Source organism: Carassius gibelio, chromosome B1 (assembly GCF_023724105.1).
Source record: "Carassius gibelio isolate Cgi1373 ecotype wild population from Czech Republic chromosome B1, carGib1.2-hapl.c, whole genome shotgun sequence".
Taxonomy (NCBI): Eukaryota; Metazoa; Chordata; class Actinopteri; order Cypriniformes; family Cyprinidae; genus Carassius; species Carassius gibelio.
Genome location: NC_068396.1, coordinates 31,031,657 through 31,044,941, shown reverse-complemented (window position 1 = coordinate 31,044,941; position 13,285 = coordinate 31,031,657). Strand labels below are relative to the sequence as shown.

At 37.3% G+C, this 13,285-nt stretch overlaps 1 protein-coding gene across 7 annotated transcripts in view; it reads right to left on the bottom strand.

Moving 5' to 3' along the window:
- LOC127949237 (type II inositol 3,4-bisphosphate 4-phosphatase) overlaps window positions 1-13,285 on the bottom strand; it is a 145,197-nt gene that overhangs the window by 12,766 nt on the left and 119,146 nt on the right. For all 7 annotated transcript variants that reach the window (XM_052546271.1, XM_052546272.1, XM_052546276.1 and 4 more), the window contains 2 exons: window positions 9,262-9,452; window positions 8,947-9,070 (listed from right to left, as the gene is read on the bottom strand). In XM_052546271.1, coding sequence (XP_052402231.1) covers window positions 8,947-9,070; window positions 9,262-9,452 — 315 coding nt within the window. The remainder of the gene's footprint in view (window positions 1-8,946; window positions 9,071-9,261; window positions 9,453-13,285) is intronic.

Genomic DNA, 13,285 nt, shown 5'->3' with positions numbered 1-13,285 from the left:
TGAAAGGGGTGTGTTCAAAAAAATAGCAGTGTGGCATTCAATCACTGAGGTCATCAATTTTGTGAAGAAACAGGTGTGAATCAGGTGGCCCCTATTTAAGGATGAAGCCAACACTTGTTGAACATGCATTTGAAAGCTGAGGAAAATGGGTCGTTCAAGACATTGTTCAGAAGAACAGCGTACTTTGATTAAAAAGTTGATTAGAGAGGGGAAAACCTATAAAGAGGTGCAAAAAATGATAGGCTGTTCAGCTAAAATGATCTCCAATGCCTTAAAATGGAGAGCAAAACCAGAGAGACGTGGAAGAAAACGGAAGACAACCATCAAAATGGATAGAAGAATAACCAGAATGGCAAAGGCTCAGCCAATGATCACCTCCAGGATGATCAAAGACAGTCTGGAGTTACCTGTAAGTACTGTGACAGTTAGAAGACGTCTGTGTGAAGCTAATCTATTTTCAAGAATCCCCCGCAAAGTCCCTCTGTTAAAAAAAAGGCATGTGCAGAAGAGGTTACAATTTGCCAAAGAACACATCAACTGGCCTAAAGAGAAATGGAGGAACATTTTGTGGACTGATGAGAGTAAAATTGTTCTTTTTGGGTCCAAGGGCCACAGGCAGTTTGTGAGACGACCCCCAAACTCTGAATTCAAGCCACAGTACACAGTGAAGACAGTGAAGCATGGAGGTGCAAGCATCATGATATGGGCATGTTTCTCCTACTATGGTGTTGGGCCTATTTATCGCATACCAGGGATCATGGATCAGTTTGCATATGTTAAAATACTTGAAGAGGTCATGTTGCCCTATGCTGAAGAGGACATGCCCTTGAAATGGTTGTTTCAACAAGACAATGACCCAAAACACACTAGTAAACGGGCAAAGTCTTGGTTCCAAACCAACAAAATTAATGTTATGGAGTGGCCAGCCCAATCTCCAGACCTTAATCCAATTGAGAACTTGTGGGGTGATATCAAAAATGCTGTTTCTGAAGCAAAACCAAGAAATGTGAATGAATTGTGGAATGTTGTTAAAGAATCATGGAGTGGAATAACAGCTGAGAGGTGCCACAAGTTGGTTGACTCCATGCCACACAGATGTCAAGCAGTTTTAAAAAACTGTGGTCATACAACTAAATATTAGTTTAGTGATTCACAGGATTGCTAAATCCCAGAAAAAAAAAATGTTTGTACAAAAGAGTTTTGAGTTTGTACAGTCAAAGGTAGACACTGCTATTTTTTTGAACACACCCCTTTCAACTAATTGCCCAATTGCACAGCCTTAAGAGCGTGCATATCATGAATGCTGGGTCTTGTTTGTTTTCTGACAATCTACTGAACCTACTGGTAACTTGTTTGCCACGTAGCAATAAAAAATATACTAAAAACCTTGATTATTCTGGTTAGTCACATTGTACTGCTATTATTTTGAACAATACTGTACATTTTATTTGATCTTTATGTAGTTTATATTCTCTGGGTTGTACATAAGTATAGCATAAGTTATTCAGTGATCAGAACAAGCTGTGCTCTGTGAAAAAGTCTACTTAAGAGCCCAGATGTTTGGTGTTTAAAAATAGTATTTAAGGATAATGATTACACAAGAAAGACATGGGAAGACATTGGGAATGATAGGAACCACTGACTTCAGCAATGTGTAGGCGAACCTCACTCAAAAGCTGACCACAAAGACACCAATCATAAGTTGGCTGGGAAATTGAACACGTCACTATAGCATCTGGAAGATTTTTAGATTCAACTTTATTGTCATTGTGCAGAGTACAAGTACAGAGCTAATGAAATGCAGTTAGCATCTAACCAGACGTGCAAGAATATAGTGTTTTATATACTTAAAAGTGCAGAGTAAGTGAAGATATGATTTACAGAATGTACAGTGGAGTTGCTATATACAGTGTTAAGCAGAGTATGTACAGAATATAAATAGGAATGCAATGTAGGGATTATATGTACATTATGAACAGCAACAACGTAAATACAGTTGGATGAGTGTGCAATAGTAAATTAAAATGTATGCATTTTGCAGATGCTTTTATCCAAAGCGACTTGCATTCAGGCTTTAGTAACAATAGTATTGTTAAACAATGTATTCTATGCAAAGTATCAGTAGTGCAATGTTATTTTTATAGAAACAGTTTACTGTGCTATGTATGGTAACAACTTTAGATAGTTTACAGTGTGATAGCCTGAACAATGTGCAGTCTGTGCAAAATATGAGTAGTGCAAATACATGTATGTAAAGTACTGTGACCAGTGCAGTAATAAAGCAGGTTTCAGGTTAGATTGGTGGTGTGGCGTTCAGAAGTGTCACAGCCTCGGGGAAGAAGCTCTTCCTGAGCCTACTAGTGTGAGAGTGTAGGCTCCTGTAACGCCTGCCGGATGGAAGGAGGGTGAAGAGTCCATGGTTAGGGTGAGAGGCATACAGTATTGTTCAAAATAATAGCAGTACAATGTGACTAACCAGAATAATCAAGGTTTTTCGTATATTTTTTTATTGCTACGTGGCAAACAAGTTACCAGTAGGTTCAGTAGATTCTCAGAAAACAAACAAGACCCAGCATTCATGATATGCACGCTCTTAAGGCTGTGCAATTGGGCAATTAGTTGAATTAGTTGAAAGGGATGTGTTCAAAAAAATAGCAGTGTGGCATTCAATCACTGAGGTCATCAATTTTGTGAAGAAACAGGTGTAAATCAGGTGGCCCCTATTTAAGGATGAAGCCAACACTTGTTGAACATGCATTTGAAAGCTGAGGAAAATGGGTCGTTCAAGACATTGTTCAGAAGAACAGCGTACTTTGATTAAAAAGTTGATTAGAGAGGGGAAAACCTATAAAGAGGTGCAAAAAATGATAGGCTGTTCAGCTAAAATGATCTCCAATGCCTTAAAATGGAGAGCAAAACCAGAGAGACGTGGAAGAAAACGGAAGACAACCATCAAAATGGATAGAAGAATAACCAGAATGGCAAAGGCTCAGCCAATGATCACCTCCAGGATGATCAAAGACAGTCTGGAGTTACCTGTAAGTACTGTGACAGTTAGAAGACGTCTGTGTGAAGCTAATCTATTTTCAAGAATCCCCCGCAAAGTCCCTCTGTTAAAAAAAAGGCATGTGCAGAAGAGGTTACAATTTGCCAAAGAACACATCAACTGGCCTAAAGAGAAATGGAGGAACATTTTGTGGACTGATGAGAGTAAAATTGTTCTTTTTGGGTCCAAGGGCCACAGGCAGTTTGTGAGACGACCCCCAAACTCTGAATTCAAGCCACAGTACACAGTGAAGACAGTGAAGCATGAAGGTGCAAGCATCATGATATGGGCATGTTTCTCCTACTATGGTGTTGGGCCTATTTATCGCATACCAGGGATCATGGATCAGTTTGCATATGTTAAAATACTTGAAGAGGTCATGTTGCCCTATGCTGAAGAGGACATGCCCTTGAAATGGTTGTTTCAACAAGACAATGACCCAAAACACACTAGTAAACGGGCAAAGTCTTGGTTCCAAACCAACAAAATTAATGTTATGGAGTGGCCAGCCCAATCTCCAGACCTTAATCCAATTGAGAACTTGTGGGGTGATATCAAAAATGCCGTTTCTGAAGCAAAACCAAGAAATGTGAATGAATTGTGGAATGTTGTTAAAGAATCATGGAGTGGAATAACAGCTGAGAGGTGCCACAAGTTGGTTGACTCCATGCCACACAGATGTCAAGCAGTTTTAAAAAACTGTGGTCGTACAACTAAATATTAGTTTAGTGATTCACAGGATTGCTAAATCCCAGAAAAAAAAAAAATGTTTGTACAAAATAGTTTTGAGTTTGTACAGTCAAAGGTAGACACTGCTATTTTTTTGAACACACCCCTTTCAACTAATTGCCCAATTGCACAGCCTTAAGAGCGTGCATATCATGAATGCTGGGTCTTGTTTGTTTTCTGACAATCTACTGAACCTACTGGTAACTTGTTTGCCACGTAGCAATAAAAAATATACTAAAAACCTTGATTATTCTGGTTAGTCACATTGTACTGCTATTATTTTGAACAATACTGTACTTGATGAGGTTTCTTGCCCTGCCCCGGCAGCGCTTATAATAAATGTTCTCAATGGACGCTAACTGAGTGCCAGTAAACTATTGAGCAGTTTTCACCACCCGCTGGAGTGCTTTGTTGTCAGATGTGGAGACATTGCTGCACCACACTGAGCTGCAGTTTGTGAGTACGCTCTCAATGGTACACTGGTAGAATTCTACAAGGACTTTTCTGTTAGTCAGAAAATCTAAAATCCAGTTGTAGATGGATTTCAGATCTCAGTCAGATGTCAGTCTTGTAGATCAGCGTGGAGGGGATTACACTGTGTACTGAAATCAATTATCAGCATTCTCATGTGTTTTGGCTGTCCAGGTGGGTGAGGGCAGAGTGATGGCCATAGAGACGGCATCCTCTGTTGATCTACTGCAGCAATAGGCAAATTGGAAAGGGTCAAGTGTAGCAGGGAGTGCTTTGGAACTGGCACAGTGGTATAGGTTTTGAAACTAGTGGGAACAGTGGCCTGGGCCAGGGACCCGTTGAAAATGTGCGCGAAGACCTCAGCCATCTGCTCCGCACAGGCTTTAAGCACATGACCATATTTTCCATCAGGGCCAACTGCCTTCCGTGCATTCACCTTATGCAGAGTGGAGTAAACATCTGAGGTGGAGAGTGTGAGATGCAGTTCATTGGGTTAATGCTCAGCTTTGAGGGAGATCTCCTTATTATTTTGACCAAAACGAGCATAAAAGTGATTAAGCTTGTCAGAGAGGGAGGGAAAGCTGGAGGGATGCACAATGTTTGATGCCATGATCGACCAGTTATGCTCACGCAAAAATGACTGGTTCATAAAAATATTGTCTTGAACTTCAAGGTTATAGTGTTATATTTAACTGAAATTAAAACGAAGTAAAAAAATAATAATAATAAAAAAACATATATATATTTACTTCTAATTTTTCTAACTTTTATTTTCAACACTAAAATAACTATGAAATAAAAATTAATAAAAACCACAAAGGAATAATAACTAAAAAAAAAGTGAAATTACTAAAAGTTGAACTATAATGTGAAATAAAATAGAAAATATAAAGGAAAAAAACAATTTCAAAATGTTAACTACAATTAAACCGCCTAACTACCCTGTTTAACCAGGAATGTTGATTGCAAAACACGATGTAGCTCACTCTCTTAAGGCACAGTTATTATATCATAACCAACCCAATTCTCTAACATTACCTCGGAACAGTTGACACAGTAATCTCCCCACTGGCATTGCCTTTACAGATTAACTTTCTCCCAGAGAAGCAAACAATCGCAGTCATTCATGAGTCATTCAAACACACTTCATTAAACAAAAACAACAGCCTCCAGCTCTTCACACTGCAGGAACAGTGAACTGAGGTCAAACCTGTATCGTGTTAAGATGCATGTTCAAGCACTTGACTGTAATCTGCGATCTAAGGCACGCGCAAACTGGAAGACTGTTTATTTCAAAGTTTGGTTGCTGCGGGAAACAGCCATACATCAATCATACGCAGAGAACAAGTGCAAAATAAAGCATTACGTCACTCGAGGCTGAATTACTACATAGCAAATGTTTTCTGGCCCAGATCCGGGCCAAACAACCACTTTAATTTGGCCAAAGTGTCGAATCTCAGCCATCTAATCACCCTTAACTGGCCCTAATCTGGGCCAAAACAGGTTTAAATATTGGTGCTAATTCTCAGCCTTGAGTAAACCAAAATCCCCAAATCTGAGACACAACTGAGCATTATATAGCCCAGACCTTAATATTTCATATTATTGCATTGTGTATTACTATAATCACTTTTATTCATTTTGTGACATGCTTTGGTGCCAGAGAGCAACATAGTGTTGGCCCAGATCCGGCCCACATCTGGCCAATGTGAAATCCATGAGGGCCAGATGTGGGCCAAAACTGCTGTACACACAATGTAAACACAAACTATGCCAATAAAGTATATTAAACTGAATATAAAATCAGACTTAAAATCCACAAATCATGTAACTGTGCATTAAAAAATGTGTTGCATTGATTTTTCTATTTATTTTTATAAAGAACAAATCAACTAGTAAAGAGTGCGTCTACGTAACAGATAGACACATGTAACTTAATCATAAACTCTGTCAAGGCACGCATATCTCATTCAATGAGCGTTTGATGTCGATGCCATAAAACTTTTTGTAGAACTTCTTAACCGCAAATTTTTGTCCATGACAGCATCCTAATAAAAAATGATGTGCCCCATTGTAAACCAAATAAATATTACATGATAATGGTTAAATGATCTCTCTCTCCCTTTTCCTGTAAGTTAAGAATTCTAAGATTATTTGTACCAAGAATAATAATATAAAATGTAATAAGATTATAATTAAGTGCAGTTTAATGCAGTTGACTGATTTGCTTAACTTTGAAATGATAATGTTTCATTCTGTTTTAACTTGCTATTTCAAAAACTAACAATACTACACTTCATTAAAATGTTTGTGATCATCAGCACTTATTTGCATCGTAATTCATTGTAAAAGATGCATTTTTAGCAATCTCAGGAAGTTCTGTAATGGGCAAGCAAAGTTAAATCTTTTTTTTTTCTTATTATTATTCTTATTTTTCTTACTCAAATTATTCTTATTGTATTTTTCTAGTAGTCAAATAAATAATTTATATAATGTCTAAGTTTCTGTCTAGTGTCTTATAATTGAAAAAAAATCTATGCAGTGGTATGTTTACTGACTAAATAATTTGTAGAAGCCTTCAATACTGTTGGGAAATATATTTTCTTATATTTGGGGGGTGGGGGGTGTAGACATAGTCTCATAAAAATATTTTCAGCAGTCTCATTTTTCATTATATTTTATTCAGATTTTAAATAAAAACTCATGAGACATGTGGCTTACAACCCATTACTTTTTTTAGATTTCTCCAGGACTCAATATAAAAAAATATTTAAGAGTGGTAAAAAAAATTCAAGGCACTTCAGTGTCTATAACTTTTAATATTTTTGAGCATTATCAAATCTGGTTGATGAAAAGTGAAGCCCAAAGGCTCTTCTTTCTAAAGACACCACAAGTATGTTTGTAACACACTGAAGTAATTATAAGTTTGGTAGAGCACTTTCATCTGTGAGTCCCATAATGGGGGTGCTGGCTAACAGGTTAATCATTATCATGCAATATTAGATTTATCTTGTTTATCATGGGTCACATAATATGCTGCCAGATCTTAGCCTGATTTGGGCCACATATCACTGGACTGATCTGGGCTACACTCCTCCCAACAACAATCGGCCCGGATATTGTTTGCCTGATCCTCGCCGTGCCGTCATTCCCACACATGGCCCAGCTCTGGCTGAAAGGGTACATGGAGGTCAGCAGTGCCAGCTTGAGGCCACATTTGGGCCAAGTCCGTTTGTTATATGGGTTACTGTCATTTTAGTACATGTAGGGAGTGCCAAAACAGTAGTAAGTTAATAACGCACAGTCTTGAGTGGATTATTGTTTTTATAACACAGTTTTAACAGTTCTATACATGTCCACTGAAGACAATGCGAAACCAGACTTCATTTGTCCCAAAGGAAAGCATATTTACACTGAATTGTTCCCTATCCCATATGCAGTGCACTTCACCATATAGAAAGCAGTAATTCTGTGAACAATCAACTGATTTTAGCTACAACTTCAATTTCGCTTTATAGTGTAAGAGAGGGGACACTTCAGATACTAGAGAGCATTTGATTGGACAAAGTTTGTAGAGGAGCTGAAGTGCTCAATGTAACTACAGAAGAGTCAAGTTTTAAATAGGAAACAAATCGACATTTCCTATGTTTTGAAACATTTTTGAGTGAGATGCTAACTGTCTAATCAGAATCAATGATCTATGTTAAGCTAAGCCAAAAGTGCTACCGCCTGACCTGGAGATCGGCCGAATGGATTCAAAAACGGTAAAACTCAACTGTTTAACTTTAGGGAAGTTGAAAAATGAGCCTATTTTCAAAAATAGTGGCGTGTTCCTTTAAGTAGGAGCTACGCTGCCCTGACCCGGAGTGCAGGCGTACTGATGATTAGCTGGTCCGTGTTAATAACTGTATCAGGACTGACTCGTACTGAGAAATTCAAATGGTGCATTTGCTGTTGGCACTTCTGGTATCAAACTACTGTTTATCGATATAAACGTTTTGTCTCATATCGAATCCATTCATGAAAAAAAACTATATTTTGTACAAACTTGATTTACCAAGCTAGCATTTATTTCCTCATGACTTGGTTGTTCTCGTCTTCTTCCATGCATTGACAGACTCTTGCAGTCTGAAACAGTGAAATAGGACGCTGGTTACTGGAGTAAATGTAGTTTTATGAATGGTAGAACTAATTTATGAAAACTAGAAACTGACACGGGAAGGTTTACGTATCGCAGCTCTCACTAGGAAAGGGATATATGCAGAACAATACTCGGTTGTGTGTGAAAGGAAGTCCAATGCTTATAAAGCGTGTCTGATGATTGTGCTGTGTGTGTGTTATTGGTGGCAGCTGTGTGTGATTGTTTTCAGGTGAATGTGATTGGTTCAATGGAGCATGGGAAATGTAGTCCAGAGGGTACTGTGTAGTGTGAGAGTCTGTGTTGTGGATGATGACCTCTGGTGGTGAATTAACGGAAGTTCAGTGACTGGATCATGACAACCTGAGTCTCTGAACATTTGAATTGAGAATGACTATGAGACCGACCGTGATGCTGTCAGGAGCTGATATTGCTTCCGGCAGGTCATCGCTCAAAGTCACGTGTGACCACGTGTAGAACCATGTTTACTCCAGTAACCAGCGTTTTACAGCATCTAGCAGGTTATGTTGGTGTGATTGCGTATTTGATAGAGGATACTCACTGTATGTACTCAGCAGGCTCTCAAACTGGGCCACCAACCCGACGGCATGCAGCTGTCTGAGAAAGCCCTTATCCTCCAAACCTGCATATAATCGCATGACAAATCCACACGCCAGTGCAGCCAGCTGCAGATACACAACAAACATATCTTCAGAAACGCCTTAAGCTTAAAAAAACAACTTGATGAACTATATCAATGCTGAGAAATTGATGTAAACACAGTTTGGAATAGTTTTTTTTACCAAGGTGAAAACTATTTTTTTCAAAACACACTTAACTAAACTAAAGGCCATAGAGTTTGTGTCTGATAACTCACTGCCTGGCTGGAGACAGCGTCCCGTCTCTGCTGCAGCTGCAGGCCTTGGGCCGTGCTGCACGCTGCCTCCTGGAGCAGGACGAAACTCACTGAGCGCCTGGCTCTCTCGGCCACTTCTGCCACACACTCCTTCAGTGACTGGACCAGGACCCCCAGCTGATCCGGCCAAACTGCAGTTGTCATGGGAGGATCTGGGGGAAAATATGACAATTGTGACATGTGTTTTCCAGACCATGCAGAGTGACCTGGTTTCAACTAGTCCACATATGGTAAGTATCAATGAGAATGAAACTGGACCTTTGAGATTGTGTCATAGCTATTAATCAACTGGTATGATTCCCTTGTGCTTTGTTTAAAGCACTTTAAAGCATTTAAATGAGAGCTTGTTGGTGATATTAAACATAATCATAACTCATTTACTTGCTTTAACAGCCTAATAGTTTTTATTCACACACTTATAAACAATTATAACTGAAGTCTTAAAGCGTTGTTGAAGCTTAATTGTAAATTATGTTAATGTCACCATGGTTTAGTTTGTTTTAAGTCGACTGTAATTAGGGTTCATTTCTTATAAAAATCTGGTTGGATACGGGAAACATGGAAAACAGGGTTATGCATTGTCCAAGAGTAGCCAATAAAAACACATCATCACTGCAGTAAAAGGGAAAGAGACTGACGATGCCAATGTGTAAAACTAATACACTGAAGATTTCATTTGTTCCTGCCTTGATAAAACTGCTGAATTTTAACCAAGAACAACACACCTAAAGCACATTAGCACTTTACTGTGTTTTGCACTTTACATATTTTGCATTTTATGTTTTTACACTGCTGTATTTTAATGTATATTTTACTTGTTTTGCTTGCTTAATTATTATTGAACGGTCAGAGCAACATTGTAGCACTTTGCACAAGATGAATTTCCTTTCCGTGACAAATAAAGTTCAATCCTATCTTAGTTAACATGAAAGGTCACTAATTTAAGTGTTTATATTTGAAATATTATGCACTTATACATCATCCATAATAAGATCAGGAAATTGCATAAAGTATATAAGGCTTTAAAATCAGACCCAAATTATGCAAAACGGACCACTATTGGACCAAAACATGGAAAACGGTTTTGGTTATGACAGCATTGTAAAATAGTCTGCAGTCAGTGAACCTGTATTTAATGTAGTAGTAATTTCTTTATTCTTTGTGCACTTTTGTTCATGTTTTTTTGAGGACGATGGCATTTCACAACTGGTTCATGTTGACATTTATCTAATCTGACTCACTTGATCCAAGGGACAGATGAAAAAAAAATCCATGGCAAGTATTTCCATTTTCTTTTAATGACAGTTAATAAGCCTGCTTATTTATGCATGCATGACTACATTGCATTTAGCACTGTGTGATTTACCCTTCTGGGTAAGGGAAAGGATTTAAAGGAATAAAGAAGTTATAAAAGTTTTATAATCTACGATTAATAAAGATGTTACAATAATGGAGATAAAAGATGCAACATGTATAAAGCAGCCTACACACTGGAAAGATTACAATGAAATGAAAGTGCTCTGAGAAGAACAAACTGTGTTTAATGCTGGAGGCATGATGGGTCTGTTTGATGTCTAAATTACAGACTAAGACAACTACAACACTTATCAAAGTCCCAAAAGCGGGAAGACAAAATTAGACCAAAGTTAGCAGATAAAATCTTTGATGCACTAGAGACTAAGTCTTGGCTTCCTTGTCTAAATATGGTCTGGAATATATCAACATCAGTGTTTTCTGCTCCATCGATGAAAATAGCTCCAAATAAAACAACAGAGTGTCCACAGTAGTGCGTCTCTTTAATAAATCAGTGTTTTTGAACAGATTGTTTGAAAAAAAAAAACATACAAATGACTCACTCGTAAAGACAGTCATATGCTAGGTTTTTTGAATGAATTAATATTTTAAAAATAAAATGGTTGAACGAATTATTTAATGACTCGTTCGTAAAGACAGACATATGCTTAGTTTTTGAATGAATTAATATTTTTAAACAAACTGGTTGAACGAATGATTCAATGACTCATTCAATCGCATGCTTTGCTTCCGTTTTTGAAAGAATTGGTTGAATAAACGATTCAACGACTCAATCATTGCTTCGTTGCTGACTAAATCAACATTTTTAAATGAATCGATTGAACAAGCAATTAATGTTCCCCTTTTAAAGACAGTCACTTAATTTGCTGCTGAATGAGTTCATGTTTCTGAATGAATCGGTTGAACAAATGATACAATGACTCACTCATAACAGAGCCACTTGTCTCTTTCCTGACTTAATCAGTGCTTTTGAACGAGTCACTCTTAAAGAAAGCCACTTCATTCATTCCTGTTAAACAAATCGGTTAAAAATGATACTCAAAAAGACAGTCACTTGCTTAATTTCTGACTGAATCAAAGTTTTTGGATTCAATGACCAATTCAAACAAATGATTCAGGTACTCTCTCATAAAAACAGTCACTTAATTTGTTGCTGAATGAGATAATGTTTGTTAACAAACCGGTTGAAACAATAATTCACTCGTAAAAACAGCCACTTAATTCCAGTTGAATTAACAATTTAATTATTTATTTGTAATATTTTTTTATTCCATTTTTTTTGTTTTCATCCTTTATACCACACCACTAATAACAGAATAGATAACATGTTCAGACACCTTCCATTTTCCTGATAAAAATCAATTCTAAATGTCAAAGACAGCTTCCCTATTGAAATTGCACATGCCCTAGCTTGTTATTCTTGCAATTTGTCATTCAGATCTGTGATTTGCAATACATCATTTGTCATAGAAAAAAAAGTGCATGAGAAAAGAATTTAAATCGAGGAATTAGATCTGCGTCACTCCTTGAATGTGCATCTGTTTTGCAATAAGACCTGCTTTGGATTTGTTTTGCATGAGTCATCAGATTTTTGGCATTGAGTGGCTTTTTCAATGAGCCCATTTCACAAGAACATTCATTGAAAAGTCACGTTCAGTAGTTTGGTTTCCACCCAGGGTGTATTCACACCTTTGATCGGAAGAGCTGTTCTTTATTGAATTAATTACTTTTTATGTGCATGACGCGAGACATCAACCTTGAAACCGGTCTGACATCATGCCTTATGCCTTTGAATGACAGCTGAATTCATGTGCTATGTGAAGTATTTGCACAGACAGAAAAATGTTTTATAAAATACACGGCTTATAATGCTGACATTGTCACACAAAATGTAAATACTGCTTTCAATGATCTCGCAAAGATGCAATCGCGTGTCAGGAGAAAATACGGTATTACCACACTTTTGCATTCTTGTTAACAAACGATGCAGTGCTTTTGCTACATTTAAACTGCATAAAGCAGCATAATAGCCCTTCAGCAAATTCTATGTATTGTTGACTGCAACAGGCAGAACCTCAACATGTAGTTTCAGATAATGTCCAAGTGGTGGCAGCATTAGCTGCATTAAAAACTCAGGATTTGCACTCTTGCACTGCATGTCATCGTTTTTTTTTTCACTTTAATAGCACTGAGTGTCAGAAGTTTCCTTTAACTATTCCTGTCTGACAGAAGATCTTTGGATGATGCTAATATTCATCTCTCAACTGACACATCTGACAAGTGCTAAAAAAAATGCTGTGGGTTGTTATTAAAGCATGAAAAACCAGTGCAAAATTCTCACAGAAAACACCTCGAGTGAAGAGGAAAATCAGCCATTAGAAGCTTTTCTAGGATGCATGAAGTTGGCAACATGTGTGAAATATTATTAAGAAAAATTACGATGTATCATCACATTTGTGTACACTATTCTCTACTTTATGTATAAAGCACAATACAGGCATTTAAAATGTATGTTGTAATGCAATATATATATTTCATAAATACCATTTTTATTACGTTTTTAGATTCCTTGCTACAATTTTTTTAAGGTGTAGCAATAAATATGTAAGGATTAAAATGGATTATAACTCTGGTTACCATTATTAATGGAATCAAACAATGCATTGGTGCA